The following is a 17442-nucleotide window of genomic DNA, read 5'->3' as shown; positions in this document are numbered from 1 at the left end:
GCGAAACGCCTTGTGTGAACGACAGTGTGGATGCGTCACTGCGACAGTGAAACCTCTTTGAGTGCCATCTTCCATTCATTGTATCCATTCTACATGTGTGCACGTACATACTGGTGGAGGATTGTAGAACGTGTAACATAAAGAGAGCCAGCTTTGAATTTAAATGACCTTAAAATGTGTTAGGTTTGTGAGTGGCTTTTATTTTTAGCAAACATGTGAATGAATGAAAATAAGTGGCCGCCTGGAAGGTAGGAAAATGACAGCGTATCATTGTTATTTGGAAAATACCCGCCGGCGATGTTGCACGTGAATTGATATGAACTAATTAAAATGTGCACTGACGTGGAAATAATAACTGACATTAACTCTTACATTTTTTCCGCGTGAAATCAATTCTTGATCTCAATGCCATATGGAAAATACAGGTGGGATATAACTGGTAATTTTTCGAGGCTTTTGAGGTCGAGTACCTGCTGCGGTGAACAGTCCTCCTTGCACCGGCATGTGTTTTCCCGTCAGTAAAAAGCATCTGCTCCGAGCTGAATGTCTTGTAAAACATTACCACCCATTTTTTCCCCAATTACTATCCAGTCTCTTCCACTTAAACGAACCATAAATAAATTCCACGCGCATCCCAGGCAGAACTTTTAAAGACAGCATGTTTATGTGACGCTCTGACCTTCTCTGTCTTCCTCAGCTCTGCCACTTTGCCTATAACCTTCAAGTGCCTCTTAGAGAACAACCACATTGACCGACGCATCATCCGTTTTGTGCTCCCAGTGGGCGCCACCATCAATATGGACGGCACCGCGCTCTATGAGGCCGTGGCGGCAATTTTCATCGCACAAGTAAATAATTACGAGCTGGACTTTGGCCAGATCATCACCATCAGGTCAGTGGAGCGGATGCTATCAGATACTCGGTGTGCTTTCTAAGCTTATTGACATGGTGAAGATAGCGCTGGGTGAGTCAAAACAAAAACAGACTGCTGGTCATAAATTTCTTTGTAGTGATCATTAAATGACATTATCCATAGCGTCTTAAAAAAAAAATTAGCTCGTGCAGGATGTCCAGTCACAAATGAAGACAAAGCTGCTTATTCCACTTCACTTAATGGTAGGGGAGGAAGATTATACCACAAGCTGTTGTTTGAAGAGTGAATTAAAGAAACCAGCGTGAGGCAGTTAAAACCTTGATTTCTTCCATGGACCTGGCCAATTTCTCTTCGTGAAGCTGGTGTTCGTGTTTGATTGTTTTCTTTTGAAAACTGGCATTTGATACGGTCAACATGTGTGGGAGTAGTTTCCACAGGCCGTTCAGTGACTCAGCAAATATTTTTGGTCAAAAGGCTCTGAGAGAACTAGTGAACTATTATGAGATCACGTTTTCCTGTTACAAGGAGGAACAAATAATGTGCCAGTGTGTTCAGCACACAGAGACGGGAAAAATATCAGGCTCCAACAGAATCTGTTTTTTATGAAGTTGAATGAATTTGTGTTTCTGACAATAAAAAAAGAGAGAAGACGGTTTTAATTAAAATTCCTATGTGAAAAACAGATAATGCAACATGTTTTGTGCGGAAACACACAAAGACCACCTTTCTAAGCATTTGAGCAGAATGCAATATCTTGTTTTAAGAAATAAAATTGATGGGCTTGACTATTGCTGCAGAAGCACGCTTCTTTGTTAGAGCAGTTGTCATCCTCCTTTGCATTTTTTAGTGTATTTTTTTTCACTTGTTTTTTTCTCTTTTACACACACATACACACATATATATGTACATAATGCCATAAAGTAACTGTAGATTGAAACTATCCGCTTATCTCTCTGAAAAGAGCCATGTGGCCTCAATAAACCACCACATCCCAGTCACTTCGCTGCCGCACCTCTGACCCCAACCTGCTGTGGTGAGTGGTGGGATCATCCCGTGCTCGACCAGATCCAAATTGAAATGCCTTTCACTGAGGCGGTTGCCATGGAGGCCGTGCTAGTTCATGACATGCTGAATAAGCAGTCGTCTGACTAATGAGGCCCGGGACAAATTAATAAGATACTTCATTCATTTAATTTCATGTGAACTGCGTGCAAAAAAACGCAATTTGATCGGTGATGAGTACATCAACAAGGCACACAGAGAAATCAGGCTCAACTTTGAATGATTCCCTGCTGACGTTCATGCTGTGCATGATAATAACTTTTGAATAACAATTATCCTGATGGCGGGAGAGACAGCTTATCATGAGCCTTAGTTTGTGTAACATCACTTTGTTGCTGACCTGGAAAGGAATCTGGCCGGCCCTCAATTTCCCAAACCAAGGCCGTGTTTTATCAGGCAAGCATACAAGGCTGGATTTTCCTCCAGTGGGACAAATCCATCCATTCATCGTAGCGCAGATAAGAGAAGAAAGGAGTAAGACTGCTATGTTCATCTGAGCTGCCTTTAGTTATCCCACGAACCAACTTATCTAGCAGCTGCAGCTGCAGACGTTTGCACATTCTCAGGCTCTTCGCTTCGCGTTAAATACAAGCGTACATTTGCATTAAAACACGTTAAACTGAACGTCAATCAAAGGTAAGGCATTAAAGTACAGTCAAAATATGGTAATGCTAATCACAAAGTGCATATCTCATGTAATTATTAATTCATTAATACCTACCTGAGGTTCAGTCCAACTCAGGTATCATAATCCATAATTCCTTTAAAATTTCATCATGACTCACCCACTGCTCCTTATTTTTCATTCAGCAACAGTGTTGCACAGCACTATGTGCCGCAGGGTGATATATTTTCCTTTTTTCTTTTTGCTGTTTTTGCTGGAGACATCCAAGGTCAGGGGTTCTATTTGTATAAGCAATAGATTGTCTGTAGGATTAAAGCTGGAAACAATATGCATGAATGGAAAGGTGGTGACGAGTTCTTGCAGCACAATCTCACAGGAGGATTAAAGTGAAGTCATGTATTTATATTTATTAATTAACAGCAGGTTTCTGTCTCTAACAATGCTCCCACCCCCCACCCTCCACCCCCCCGCCCACGACCTCCAGCATCACAGCCACTGCAGCTAGCATCGGTGCAGCAGGGATCCCACAGGCTGGACTGGTCACCATGGTGATAGTGCTAACATCAGTTGGGTTGCCAACTGACGACATCACCCTCATCATTGCGGTGGACTGGGCATTGTAAGTAGCATGTGTCTTCACGTCTGTGATTTGGAAAAGATCCAAAGTAATCATACCGGAGCGGAAACTCATCTCCTTCCTCCTCTATAGAGACAGGTTCCGCACCATGGTCAATGTAATGGGGGATGCGTTGGCAACGGGCATCATGGCACACATCTGTCGGAAAGATTTCATGAAAGAGGGAGATGGGGTGAGTTTTAATTCGGTCTTGAAGGAGTCAACAATAAAGTGAGCTATGAAACTGGCATGGTTGTGATTACTGTGTTTCTGAATGCGCCGTCCCTTGGCACTGCCGCTTGAAGTTTAAAACCACATGTGTCGAAGCTCTTGATAACAAAAACAAATAATAAAGAAAGGAGGATGTGTGTGGTTGCAAGCTATACACTGTCATGAAAACACTTTAAAAAGTTTGGGGTAATGCTATAGTCTCTGTCAAACCCTGCGCTTTTTGGCCTCCAGGTGCCACTGATCTGCGAGACCAAGACGTCAGTGAGTACCCCACCTCTGATGAACTGCCACAACAACAATGGCAATTACCAGCCTCCTTCCTCGGGGGTCAAACCAAAGGTCATCCCCGCAGACGTGGCGCGGCTGATGCAGCTGGAGGAGGGCGTTCGACCACTTTCAGAGCGGAAGAAGCCTCCGATTCCCCCGAGGCACCTAAAGAAGAGCAAAGAGCACTGCGCGATTGACATGAACGGCCTTGAGACCAACGTATAGCCTCCGTGTGGTGTTGGACGGTATGTAGTAGTTGTCGTTAATTGGAACGAAGGATGTCTGCGCAGGACAGAGGATAGCGACGGCGAGCTCGTCTCGATCCCTCGGCGTAAATCAGCGTTTCGTTGTCGAGACGGCCTGAAGGTTGTGGAAGGTGTTTGAATGCAAAGCAGCTGATTAGCAGCAGTGACTTGAGACTTGAGGATGCTAATTTGACAGTGGAATTTATGGCACCACAAGGACATCAGAGTGATTTTATTCCCAAAACTCAGAGTGGATTTACACATGACCTCACACCAATACTCCAGGACTGAGCAGCGGTGTGAGTACTTGTACTAATTAATGCATTTTTATTTGATATCTACATTTTTTTATGATTTCAGTTTTTGGTCAGTGTACAACGAGTGTTTAATATATTTTATACTATTGTACTGCAAGCAGCCAGTTGTTTATTTTAGAGACAAGACTGAATTGCAAGTGTCTGATTTGAGCTGAGCGACCAGGAGGCAAAGTGAAATGCCCTGTGTTTAATTTTGCCTTAACAAAGCTGGTGGTGTTAGGCTAGCAGCGATTACCAACGATGCTCAGACAGAGTGCGAAGTATATTTTTCACCTAACTTCATTTGCACACGATGGATTGCTTCTGTTTTCCCTTTAGCACTAGCTAGCTAACACTCCGCTTTGCTTTCCTTGACAAGACATTTCAGACTTCACATCATTTTTAATCAGACTAGCTGCTGAAGCCTAAAAGAAGCTTTGGCTTAACTTGAGAGAGCAGCTCCGAAAATGGGAATCAAGACTGGATTTTTCTCTGCAATCGTTGGTTCAGGTTGGTTTTCGCCAAACTGTTTTTTTTTTTTTTTTTTTTTTAAAAAAGATTTGTCAGCTCAGATTTTTGCCTGAAACATCTTAACACCAACTGCATGAAAGTTATTCTAATTCAGTACTGGATGAAATTGTCAGATAACTTAATCACCCAACTTGTGTCACCCCTGGCAAATGTGCTACTAACCGACTACTGTACTAGTGTGTTTCCATTGACTTCCATTAAGCATCTCCAAATACACCTTTACAGTTTTGCCACTACAAAAGGGAATGTGTCTGGAGGGACTATATATATCTATAGTAGGTGAGTATTATAATAGACTTGAACAAATCTTGACCTTTAAAGGTGAACGTTTGAATTTCTTTGCAGAGTCTTTCACTCTTGTCACATAAAGGCCGCAATAAACGCTGTCAAACACAGATGGATTTTTCATTTGACTCACCGTGTTGTCAACTGTCAGATTTCAGCGCACCTCTCAACACATGACATGCATGTGACGCAAAACATGTCGTGACAGGGGTTTTCTTTCAGCAGTGTCCAGCTTGTTTTGAGACAGAAACATCACAAAACAAAAGAAAATGCAGACTAGCTGCATTGTGGAGACAGATCATAAATTAGCTGTGACAATGCGTTACGTTGGAGAACCTGCATTAAACACTTATGCACTGGTGTTAGGAAATACACAGCCCCGCTTCAGCCTTTTCACATAATTGATTGCTTTATTGTTCAATGATTGTACACTGTGTGTGACAACGCTATACTGGTACATGTGAATGTGACGCTGTACTCATAGCAACATAATGAATGTAACAGGACGAGTATTTTCAATGTCATATGAAAATATAGGCTTTCTCTTAGATTGAAGTAGCAGCAGCATAAATCGAAGCTTCAAATATGTGACGCTGCCTTCTTCTATAGGCACATGGCCAAAGGAAAAAGAAAAAAAATAAACAATTAACTAAATTAACATATAACCATAGTGTAGCCAGTGTTTCTGTCATTAAGACAACTCACTGGCTGCATTTTGACGTAGCTTTTCAGTAACTTAGTGGTGAAATAATAAACTCAAATCAGTCAAAATACTGTTGACAAGTAAAAGACCATTATGATTAACCAATAGTTTTACTTAATAATCCATCAGGTAAAACTACTGAACATTTAGCGGCTAAAGTTATAATCCGTACATGATGCTGTTTAAGTTCTGGTGCATCCACCCGAACTTATACATGCACTGACCACTGGGGGAAGTAAACATGTTCTGAGTGAGGGAATACTCCGACTGAAATGTAACAGAGGAAGAACAAACTACCATTTTGAAGCACAGATGACAAAATTGTGAGATAACAAAAATTCATCATATCACATTGATTTTTATTTCAAAAATAACTATAGAAGACAGCTTCAACCCAACGTGGTAACATTAAAGTCATGGCGAAACGTTTCTATGTTCTGTCCCTCCTGTATCGAGTGTTATTGAGTAAACATGAATGAAGTTGGACTGTAAATGCACATGTTGTATAAGGAAGAAAACACACCTGTTAAGGTGTGTTAAGGTAAGATCTAAGAGATGTGCTGTAGTTGGATTTGAAACTTTAGACTTTAATGATCTACGGGGGAAATTAATTGGTCAAAGTATCTTAACTGTTACAAAAAGACGAGCTGTTATACAGCTGGAAAGAGTAGGGAATAAAAGAAGTTCTGTTTATAACTTATGCTCACAAAAAAATCTTTGATATAACCACTTTTTTAAAAAAGAAAAAAAGATTGTGGCTTTTCTAATGTGAGTTTGTTTTACTATTCTTCCATTCCTTTTCAATATGATTTATGAATTCCTTCAAAATTTTTGCATTGTTTTGCATTGGTTCTGCTCAAATAGGCAGTTTTAAAAATCACTACAGGCTTGTGTTGTGATGCTGAGCAAAAAGAAAAAGAAAAAGAAAAAGGAAAAAACCTGCAGTCCCGCAATTACTGTGGCTTTGTTGGTTTAAGTGGAGTCAGGCTTCTTATCTTGTCGCCCTCGGTGTTAAAAACAAAACATGTTTCACAGTATTTCTAGTCAAATGGCTTTTCTAAGCAAGGGAGACAAAACAGCAAAAGAAAAAAGAGAAAGCGAAGAAAAAAGATGGACACAGTGGATGTGCATCTTTTGCCCTTCTGGTTTCGATTCACATACATTTACATGGGAAATTTCACATTGGCTTTCCTGACCGATCTTTTACGATAAGGAACAAAACAACTGAAACAGATATCAAAGGTCAGATATAAAAATTTGCAATACTAACCAGCCCAACAAATGGAAACTAATGCAACGTCATCCGGTATCCGGCACCAGAAATATATGGTTTTCTTTCTTACGTATGTGCTTGGTGCAGCAAAGTCTGATGTCAGTTTTAAGTGAGTTTGATTTATGTTTCTTGTTCCTCCTCCGTCATCTTCTCATCCTCCTCCTCAACTCTTTTGAAGGTGACATCTGTGCTTCCTGTGCCGATGTCTAGCACTTGCAAGTTGGACAAGTGTGCAAAAGAGCTGTCGTCCCATGATTCCACAGAGAGGCGGTTAAACCTTAAAAAAAAGAAAAGAAAAAGAATGAGGCCATTTAATGATTTAGAAGAACACAATACGGTCCAACACATCTGGTTGCTGGCAACAGGCAACTGCACACACTCTCACGCTTTGACTTTATCCAGCGTACAGGTGCTGACTAATTTCACGCACACAAGGCACGTTGAATCCGTGGTATCTACTCGCATCAGTCGGTAAAAATGCTTGTAAATGTTGTCCATTAACTTAAACAACTAGGACTCATTTGCAATCAGTACACACACACAAATTCCTCTTCCACTGATGCAAGCATTCCAGCGGCTCTGAATTGGCTCAGACCAAAGGTTCCCAGCTGTAGGGGGATTTTGGTGAAAAAACTAAACAAAAAAGAAAACAAAAAAGAACGTGGCTGCAGCTGATATGGAAAAAACATAATGAGCACAACAGCCTGGAAGAGGTCAAGACCCGTAAACACGCGACAGCGGTTGGGTTGAGGTCAGGCAGAAAAATCAAACAGAACAAAAGGCTTGAAAGCGCATGTCCACAACCTCTTGTCTGAGTGCTGCTTTCAGCTGCGGGGCTTGTGAGTATAAGCCCGCACTATGTAGAATACACAAAAGTGGAACATTTGCTGAATGCACACAAGGTAGAGGAGATGGAGAGATTAGAATCCACACCAGAAACTAAAAGGTGCTGATTAGTAACAGACCAAAGGTTACATTTTTGAGGAAAAATCTCATTCATGTAACAGCAAAACTACAATATCAGTTGAATTTTGATTTAAAAAAAATAAATAAATAAATGAAAGTTTAAACATTTGGAGTCAAATCAGAGGTTTTGGCGCACACATTTAAATGGGTGCATTCAAATGTTCCTTCTTTACTATGTTCTATCTATGTATGAACAGTATTATGAAGCTAATACATCAAAGCTATGGAATAACAAATGTGTATCATGAAGTGATTAATAAGTGGTATACAACTCACGTAAAGATGGAACTAATTCACCTTATTTACCGAATTCTGTAGATAAAGTCAGCACGAATTCCAGATAACACACGTCCTGAGCTGTCCCAGCACTGTAAGTTGGACAATATACTTGTGTAACAAGTCATTGTAGAAGGAGCCTTTGCTTCTTCTAAAATCTGAACAAAAGTGTGAGGGGCCTGGAGGATATCACATCTGCACAGTTCTATATCCTTGAGACAAACACCACTTTGATGAAGAAAAGTGTTCCTGGGACCCTAACAAACGACTTGTGTCTATTTCCAGAACTGTGCAGCATGTACAATACATTGTCCTGTTAGCCAATATATGCTCCTAACATCCTGTTGACTGGTCTTTACTACAAACATATCATTTTGTCAGCAGCAGAGCAAAGTGTTTTAACGCTTTCAGGACCGTGGACAGCTCCGAAGAGTTTGCAACCCTAACCCTATTCTAAAACCAAACCCAAACCTATTCAACCCCCATAAAGACAAATGTCCACACAACATTAGTATTACCCGAAAACTTAGCCCCCACAACAAAGCCACAAGTATGCACACACAAAAACACACACCGCACGTGACTGAAGCATCCATGAACATCTCTAAGTGTGAAGCACAGTAACTCTTCAGAGAGTTACTGTGCATCAACTGAAGTGACAAAGACAACTATATGACATGACTTGCACACATCATGTTCAGTGACTGCATTACATAAAGTGTCATCACCATCCTTTGGAGCATCACATATGACAGCAAAGCGTTTAGCGCCTCCAGTCTAATAGCTCTTTGTTGCCCTAGAACACAGTCAGATTTATAACTGACTTTGACCAGTGTTGCATGAGTGCCACGGCACGAAGAATCCCTAATGATCAGGTAAAAATAGCAGCCTCCTGCCCGTCCTTTGTAGTAGCTGGAAAATGCACTGAACATACCTGATGATCAGCCTGTGAAAAGGTTGCGTAATTATGAACTTAACGAAAGTAGTGTGAAGAATGTCCACCACACTGGTAAACGAGGTAAAAGCCCAAAAAATCTGAAGCATGTACCTCTTTGTGTGTAATTTCTAAACTCAGTCCATGCATTTATGAATAAGCAACAAGCTTAGTCATTCTGAGAAGGTTGCTGAGACTAAGGCCACACTCTCATTTCTGTTGACATGGTTACCAGCCAATGTAATGCCCACCACAGCCAAGGATGCGGAGGACAGGAAAGAAAAGGCTCTGAGCGCACAACTGAAGACGTTCAATCTCCCGCTGCTCTTGCAAAAGTAGCACCTACTGCACTGAACTCAGTTGTCTGTGGTGGCATGATAAATGGCCTTTTAGCTTTGAAGATATTGAATGATATTTGCAGATATCCATTCATTATTAGTGTTCCTAAAATAAATCTGAGCCAACCTTTCCTCTGTTGTACTGGTAGTTTAGTAGCTGATGAATGAAGTGTCTGAGAAGAAAACAGTCATTCTCCTGGTTAAAATGATTTCTTCATCCCTTACCGGAGGAATATGCCTTTTATGTTCGGAGTGCCTTCAAATGCTGATGCTGGAACACTGGAGATGCGGTTACTTTGCAGGTAAAGGTACTCCAGAGACTCCGGCAGGTCAGAGGGGATGTGCGACAGCTGGTTGCCCGATAGGTCAAGTGTCTAAAATTGCAGGATGAATAATGAACAATGAACATACTAGGACATTTTCAATGGTATACACTGACCAGGCATGTTAAGCTTATGTTCACGCAAACATGTCAGAAGACATTTATTTTATTATCATATAATATTAGCTACACTAATGTCTGCCTATGGATCCTATAATTTAACTGACAAGCTAGTCCTGGGGTTGCCCTTGTAATGGCACATATCTAGAAAAAAAATGCTGGATTGTACTACCTGAAGCTCAAAGAAGAACCACATACTCAACCTCACATGGTTCCTACTTGGTTCTTCATACAGTGAATAAAACATGCTAAGCTAAGCTTATCTGCTCTGTGTCTTTTGCAGCTACTCACTGTGAGCGCACTGAGCTCCATCCAGGCCCCTTGGTAGACTGAGTTCAATTTCAGCTGGTTGTCACTCAGGATCAGCTTTTGTAGCTTCTCCATACCTGTTAGGGCACCGTCTGGTATGGAGTTGAGCTGGTTGTTCTTGATTTCAAGCACTCGAAGACTGCGAGGAAGTCCCAGGGGCATTGTTAGGAGGCTGTTCCCTGACAGGTCCAGGGTTTCCAGTAAACGCAGCTTCCTGAAGGCATCGCGCTGTATCTTGGAGCTGGTCAGTTTGTTGTAGCTGAGGTTGAGCTCCGTGAGGGTGTAAAGTAATGACAGATCGTTGCGGGCAATTTCAGAAATCGAGTTGTGGAGTAGCATCAGGGTCTTGGCTCGCCGAGGCAAGCCCCTGGGAACGCGCTCCAGCAGGTTGTTGTACATGTGGAGAGTATGGAGCTTCTTCAAGCCCTAGTGAAAATACAAGTGCAGTATTTACAAGATGTGAGCTACTGAAACTGACAGCCAGATGAGCGCATGATCTCTTCCAATCTATCCCATCTACATGACCAAAATCAAATTTCACACAAGTCCTGCAAAAGATCCCAAAATAAATTGGGGGGGGGGGAATACCTGGAAGGCAGCTGGGTGAATAGAACGGGAGCGGAGCTTGTTATTGTGGAGTAGCAGGTACTCAAGGTTTCGGACAGGTGTAAGGGCATCCCCAGGGATGCTGCGGATGGAGTTCTTCTCCAAGTGTAGCAGCACTAGATTGCGAGGCAGACCCTTAGGAACGACACTCAGGTTGTTGTTTGACAGGTCCAGACACTCAAGGCTGCTCAGATGGCTACAGGGAAACAAGTGGATGCAGTTATCTGATCAGTTCTCTCATCCTGTACCGTGTACTTTCTCACCACAAGAGCAATTGCCCTCAACCTGTAAGCACTTAATTAAACACATAATTTTATGCAATTAAGATGTTTTTACACTTCGAACAGGCATCAAGATGGTTGACTATGTTGCTGGAGAAGTGAGGATCTACCTGAAAGTCTCATTGTCCATGCCCTCGTTGCTGAGAAGATTGTTCTGGAGATACAACTCTCTGAGGTTATGCAAGTTGTCAAAGGCCCCTGCTGGGATTTTCTCCAACTTGTTGCTCTGTAGTGACAAGAACAATCACGGTTAGCATGCTCACGAATGAAAGAAACATATAAATATATAATATTTAAATGCAAACTTGAGCAAAAAGGTGCTCCAGTGTGTTATTGTTATTGGAATGTCTGCCTCCAAAATCTAATGTGGTGTAACCGGTGCTGGACCTTCAGATGGAGGCGGGAAAGATTGGAGGGCAGGTTCTTGGGGACAACGCGCAGGAAGTTGCTGGACATGGTGAGGATCTCCAGGTTTTCAGAAGCATTAAACATGTGATCAGGAAGCCCCACATCAGTCAGCTTGTTGTTATGAAGATACACAGACCTGGGAATCAAGACCACAGGATATGTGTCAATGGACGTAACTCCAGGAACAAAGGTACATTTACACAAACACGCATAGTCATACCTCAGTTTTGGTTTGTAGCCAAATGTGTATGGATAAATCCTTGTAAGCTGATTAGCAGCAAAATCAGCACTAACCAAAGATGGGGGTAGGGCCCTTGGGGCAGAGGTTAGCTGTGAACACACAAAGAAAAAAGCATGGCAGATAGGGCATTGTTGTTACTTGTGATTGCACTAAATCAGGGAAATCGTTTTAAACTAGAAAATTACCATACTAAAATAAGAATGAAGATGGCGATACATGCAAAACTAAAATTAATTCCTTTTCTGCCTCTGTTGTCTCTTTGTATTTAATGCTAACTAGCAATAGCCAGGATGCCAGTTCGACTTCCAATGCCCACAACAATTGTTGTGGTGGAAAGCTGGTCTGGAACCTCTCCATTGGGAACTGTCAAACCGAACAAAATCAAACCATGTGATGATGGGCAACATAGTTACCCATGTCATCTGAGCATTGTAGAGTTGAATTTCATTACAGCAAAATGCTCCTGATTGGTTGGAAGATTACCCAGTTTACATGTGGAGGTATTTATTTCTCTGGATCTGTTGGTACATAATAATGAAAAACAAGTGGCATCTCAAAAATATGAATTAAGTCTGGCTACAAAACACTGGTTAAATACAGAGGCACTAAATGGGTGTTGGAGAATCATGCATTTTGGGGTTGTTTCGTGCCATGTTGTGAGCCTATGAAGGCCCAACTACCCTTGTCCTTAGATTTTTCTTCAAACTTCAAATATTTGCTTTTACCCGGTGTGTGCCTTCATTATAAAGCAGGGTTTTCCTCACCTGACCCCTTCGCCCAAATTTGCACTGCACTGTACATAATATAGACTAGTATAGAAATCTGGGAAGCATCGCTGAGATTAGATGTTTATCTGGAGCGCTCTCCTTTATAACATGCTTTATGGATTAAATCATCATGGGTGTCTTTGTAGGCTTAGCGAGCACTTTAAAATCCTTTATTCTTCCTGTAGGCTGTGTGCTTGCCTGTTCCTCTCTGGGAAGGCACAAACAAATCTGTCCATCCTGTCCCTGTGTCCAAAAGGGTCAGTAACATTTTAGCTCCGACCAGCTGGCACAGGCATACTGGAAGTGATTATAAGCATAAGCTCACACGGACTGCATGAGAGGCGACTGCCACCTCTCTCTGCCAGCTGGAACGATGTGACTTTGTCACAATGGAAATGAAAACAGAAAACAACTTAATCTCGAGTTTAATTTTGAGAAACCCCCAAAAAACAAATCTGGGAGGGCTGATTTGTGATCAGCAGTGAGTCAGCCATCTAAGAGTTTGGTGTGTGACTCACCTTGTTATTTGCCAAGTATAGATAAGCCAGTTGTTCGAGCATCTCAAAGCCTTCGTCTTCAAGGCCTGCAAACAAAAATAGTGAACCGTAAGTCATTTTACATCATCATCGCATGTCACGCAGCCAAAAAAAAACATTATCTACTTCTCATAAAACTGCGGCTCAGCAATAGCAACAACAAAAACTCTGAGGGATTATGCAGAGGGACTTTTGGAAAATTTGAGAAAAATGCTGAAAGTGATGCCGCTGATTATCAAGCACACCTACACCCTGTCGCTTTTAAATGTTTCCTCATGAAAGCCACTGTTTCTTTCTGCTTCTTTGTCTTTTCTTAAAATCAGTGACACGGACCGCTGAGGTGCTCTCTGTTCAGCTTTTGTGTGCGCTATTATGGATTTGTTGTAAAATCTGTTCTTCTGGCGGTGTGGCCGTTAAAAGTGTCAGCCTAATAAATTCTAGCTGAGACTTTATAGTCAGGTTGACACTCTTCCAGGAGGGCACTGTGGTGTTACACTGTTCTGAAAAGAACAAAATGTTTAATTCACAGTGGTTTGTTAAAATGCAGTCAAAGCTGCGTAGCAACAGAAACACAAGACCATTAGTCAGAATGACGATAACAATGAGCGACTGACATAGAGCACAAGGGGCGTCTGAGGAGAACGATGTAACAAGTGTCAGAAAACCGTAGTTACAGACTGGGGTGACACGTGTTTTGTCATCTGTTATTATTATTTTGGATTCAGCTGTTAGCGGCTTTGCAAATCCACAATTGGCCAGATGCCCTCTGCATGCATCTGCAGCAGCATGTTCCATCACTTTATTGTTAAAAGATCTCCGGGGGAAAAATACTCAAACACATGTCAGAGGCATTAGCGCTCCGTTTGTTGTGAATGGCGTCAAAGAGTAACGACCACCATTTCAGCTAACCATCGATTGGCAGCTACTAAGTTTCCATGCTGTTTAATGAGGTGCAGCTGAGCACAAAATTTGCTATCTGTCCTGCGCACCGGCTTCAGCCGCGCTCCTCTCCCAGATGAGTGCACGTGTCCAGGTCAAAAAGCTAAGGTGCGGGCAGACACGTGTTTGTTCACACTCATGTTCAAGTAGTCGGGAGACAGTTCTAGTGCAAAGTCTGACAAAGTCTTTTTGTTGTCTCACTCAGAAAGGGCACCTAGTTTTTATTATTATTATTTTATGCAGTTATTAACAAAGAGGACGCATCTAAATTTCCCTTTAAAGCAAAACAATATTCCTTTTGCTGAACATTAGCCTATAACCACAACGGCAATTAATGTGAATGCGATAATGTGTGAATGAGTGAAAGTAGTACTAGTAGTTTATAGCCAGTTTTATACAGCCTGAGGGAAGCTGGACATAGATCATGGTGGTGGATGGCTTATTATTAAAATGTTGTGAAAATCATCATTGTCTTCTAATATATTTTATCCAGTTAGCAGTTGAGATTATGTCGTGTAATTATTTGCTTATACTGACTGCCTGATGAACCACTTCTAGCACTTATTGTTTTCATTTATTTATTAACTTAAAGCACAGCTCCAGACACAGAAAGGCTGCGGCAGCAAAGCAAAGCTTCCTAGGATATTTAACTGAATTCACTTTTATTCTTATGAAGTTAACTTTTCATTTCTAAGAAGAAAGACGGCTCTTTTGAAAGTTGCACAGTCCTTTTGTGACACCAAGCTTTTCCAACTTTGCACCACTTTATCTACAGCAACACAACTCTTAAAACATTTCCATCAACTGAAAATGTTTTCTGATGTCCTTGTCAGGATGTGAGTATTGACTGAGCTGGGAAACACACACACATGCAGTAGAATAGTTTCTGATCAAACTAAAATTAGTCCAGATTGACCTGACCGTGAAGGGACTGAATTTGTACAGAACAAATCTTCTGACAGCTGAGCCGGACAAACTTAGAAAACAATTTCCCAAACATTATTGTCTGCCTCCTCTTGGAACACCTGGTTCCCGCTCGGTGTTTAGACTGTGTGACAGTGTTTACCATCTGTGGTGAGCCAGTTATTCTGAAGGTTCAGGGTCTCAAGCTGATGCAGATGGGAAAGATGCTCCACCGTTATCTCCTCGATCATGTTGTTCTGGCACCGTGGGACAAAACACAGGCAGTGAACACGAGGACACGAGACAGTTTTGCACCTTATTTCTGAGCAGAATTACACATTGTAAATATGTTTTAGTGTTTCTGTGCGCATGAAAGACCTGCAGAGAGAGCTGGCGGGTTTTAGACGTCAGATTGGACGGGAACACCACGAGGTCCACTCCCGCGCAGTCCACTACCCCTTCTGCTGTACAGCTGCACTCCGGCGGACATTCGATCAGCTCGGATTTCTTCCCCACTGTTGTGATGTCAGCCTCCTCTATTGGCTCCTCTTCCTCCTCTTTCGCTTGTGGCTTGTAAGGGGCTTGGCAACGCACCAACACTGAGGCCAAGAGCAGCACGCTCAGGGCCTGCAGGATGGAATGCTTGGGAAAGGACATGTCCATTGAACTCTCCTGTTGCACATGCACATGGACAGCGAGGTTAAAAACATCAGGCCACAGTGTGTTTTGTTCCTTGTAAAGGTGTCCGCTACACTGTCGTGACAGAAGACTTCTTAATTCATTGCATGCTGTTATTACGGTGGGAGAAGGAGATGCAAACAGTGGAATCAGCAGTAGCTCCAATCTGCTAAGCTGTGAAGGACTGCCTGTGTGTCACACATATCCGCAAGTGGCTGTTTCTTTCTACCTGCAAAGCTGAAATCAATCAGAAGCTGCAGAAAAAATCATCACCAGTGACCTCTTCCCTGCTGTGGTGTGATGTGGAGGCAGTACTAATAAGAGGAAGGCACCTCACGGGTGGACAAACTGATACAGAAGGTGGGCTTTGTGGTAGGTTCTAGAGCTGGAGTCCCTTACATTGGTGGCAGAGGTCCGGCCCATTATGAACCATGTCCGCCAGCCTCTAAGTGACACGGTAGTCACTCAGCTGCTATTAAAAACTTTGCATCATCCAACATACTGTCATTCAAAAGACTGAAGCAACTGGGTGCCCCTACAGGCACAGGAGTGCTTTGTGGTGAAGGCTAATGTTGTTAGCAGCCATATACAGTATGATGTTAGCCTTTTAAAGAAAAACATTTAAAATCGAGACCAGGATGTCTGAGTTTAATTGAAAAATAATATCAATTTTAACTGATTACACGGGAAGTGTAACTTCTCGTAAACTTCATCTCCGGTGTTAATACGAACTGCTTTTCATCTCAGACGCCAGGTGCCATTTCTAACCGGTGCATAGACAGAAACAGTGACATCATGTCTAATAATGCATCCGTTTGCATTGTTTCCGGCACCAGGCCAGCGACAACAGCCAACAAGCTCTGTGTGCTAGACTTCAGTCCTCACCACCTGCTGTAGCCAATTTGAACATGAGCGACGCCGACGACAGCTTGATCTGTTTGCTTTCCAAGTGTAAGCTGTCACTGTGAAATCAACCGTTTGACAAAAGTCAAAACTTCAGGGAATAGCCTGATCAATTTGAACTTTAAAAAAAGACCTGGATGGCTTTTGTAATTCTCTTTGGACAAGCCCAAAGTAAGTGCTGTATGTAAGGCTTGTGTTCCAACAATGTCTTCCAGTTTTGTCAGAAATCTTCCTAGTGGGCACTAAAGGCAGCTCTCAAGGCAAACGTCTAAAAGCTTGTCCATCAAAGAAGCCCTTTCTGCTTGATGCACAACAACAGCTACCAGGAATGACTGACTCACATAAGTGCAGTCAGAACATCCACAGTGCAGTATGCATACACCCACAGAAAATGCACTTATTGCACAATGCCAACCTTGGAAGGGAATAAAAACAACACCGTATAGAAAGGTCGGAGAGGATAAAGCCATTAAGTCACAACAATACTCATTTTGCATTATATTTAAGACAGCGGAAGTAAAAACATCCTTTATAAGCAGAGATGCTATGCATTTAATTAGTGTTGTTATTTCTCAGCCGAGCAAAGCGTTAAACGGCCTGAGATGCCTGAAATATGCATTCCAGGATTATCATGCCTGCATGAGTGATGGTGGCACTTAAATCTCAGCCTGAGCACCCTTTAACATAGCAGCCACCGATAAAACACGAAGCAGTAAAATTTGCAAAAGCAACATTCTGGTCTACTCCTGTACTTTACCGCTTCTGAGCAACGTTAGGTGAAACGCACTCAAGTCTGACGTCCAGTCCAAATACAGGCTGTCCCATAGCAGGCAAAGGAGTCACAAAGCCACACCAGATACCCTCCAGATGTGTGAGAGAAGTGGGAGTGAGAGAAGTAAAGTTAAGA

At 42.2% G+C, this 17442-nt stretch overlaps 2 protein-coding genes across 3 annotated transcripts in view; one reads left to right on the top strand and one right to left on the bottom strand.

The window, feature by feature from the left end:
* The window catches only part of slc1a7b (solute carrier family 1 member 7b), a 30165-nt gene extending 24163 nt beyond the window's left edge, over positions 1 to 6002 (top strand). The window contains exons 8-11 of the mRNA XM_047587883.1: positions 698 to 892; positions 3046 to 3180; positions 3271 to 3370; positions 3640 to 6002. Of these exons, the coding sequence (XP_047443839.1) occupies positions 698 to 892; positions 3046 to 3180; positions 3271 to 3370; positions 3640 to 3900 (691 nt within the window). The 3' untranslated portion in view covers positions 3901 to 6002. The remainder of the gene's footprint in view (positions 1 to 697; positions 893 to 3045; positions 3181 to 3270; positions 3371 to 3639) is intronic.
* podn (podocan) lies at positions 4769 to 17419 on the bottom strand. Of its 2 annotated transcripts, none has more exons than XM_047587882.1 (11): positions 17323 to 17419; positions 15333 to 15626; positions 15118 to 15211; positions 13095 to 13159; positions 11789 to 11898; positions 11548 to 11704; positions 11271 to 11386; positions 10862 to 11075; positions 10256 to 10699; positions 9748 to 9896; positions 4769 to 7285 (listed from the first exon to the last, which is right to left on the bottom strand). In XM_047587882.1, the coding sequence occupies exons 2-11, from the start codon at positions 15615 to 15617 to the stop codon at positions 7129 to 7131; spliced, it is 1791 nt and encodes a 596-aa protein (XP_047443838.1). In that variant the 5' UTR covers positions 15618 to 15626; positions 17323 to 17419; the 3' UTR covers positions 4769 to 7128. The 2 variants fall into 2 exon arrangements, with proteins under 2 accessions (XP_047443838.1, XP_047443837.1); XM_047587881.1 differs by having other exon boundaries at positions 17293 to 17409.
* Between the last annotated feature and the right edge of the window lie 23 nt (positions 17420 to 17442).

Source organism: Mugil cephalus, chromosome 6, assembly GCF_022458985.1.
Source record: "Mugil cephalus isolate CIBA_MC_2020 chromosome 6, CIBA_Mcephalus_1.1, whole genome shotgun sequence".
NCBI lineage: Eukaryota > Metazoa > Chordata > Actinopteri > Mugiliformes > Mugilidae > Mugil > Mugil cephalus.
Note: the sequence above shows the minus strand (reverse complement) of the source record. Positions and strands in the feature narration are given on the sequence as shown.

What these genes read in the sequence shown, in the direction of transcription:
- podn (XM_047587882.1), bottom strand. Translation starts at nt 15,617, where the DNA reads ATGGACATGTCCTTTCCCAAGCATTCCATCCTGCAGGCCCTGAGCGTG. An exon ending in TATACTTGGCAAATAACAAG is followed by an intron (nt 11,899 to 13,094) that starts GTGAGTCACACA and finishes GTGTGTTCACAG; the next exon opens with CTAACCTCTGCCCCAAGGGC. An exon ending in ATGGACAATGAGACTTTCAG is followed by an intron (nt 11,076 to 11,270) that starts GTAGATCCTCAC and finishes GTTTCCCTGTAG; the next exon opens with CCATCTGAGCAGCCTTGAGT.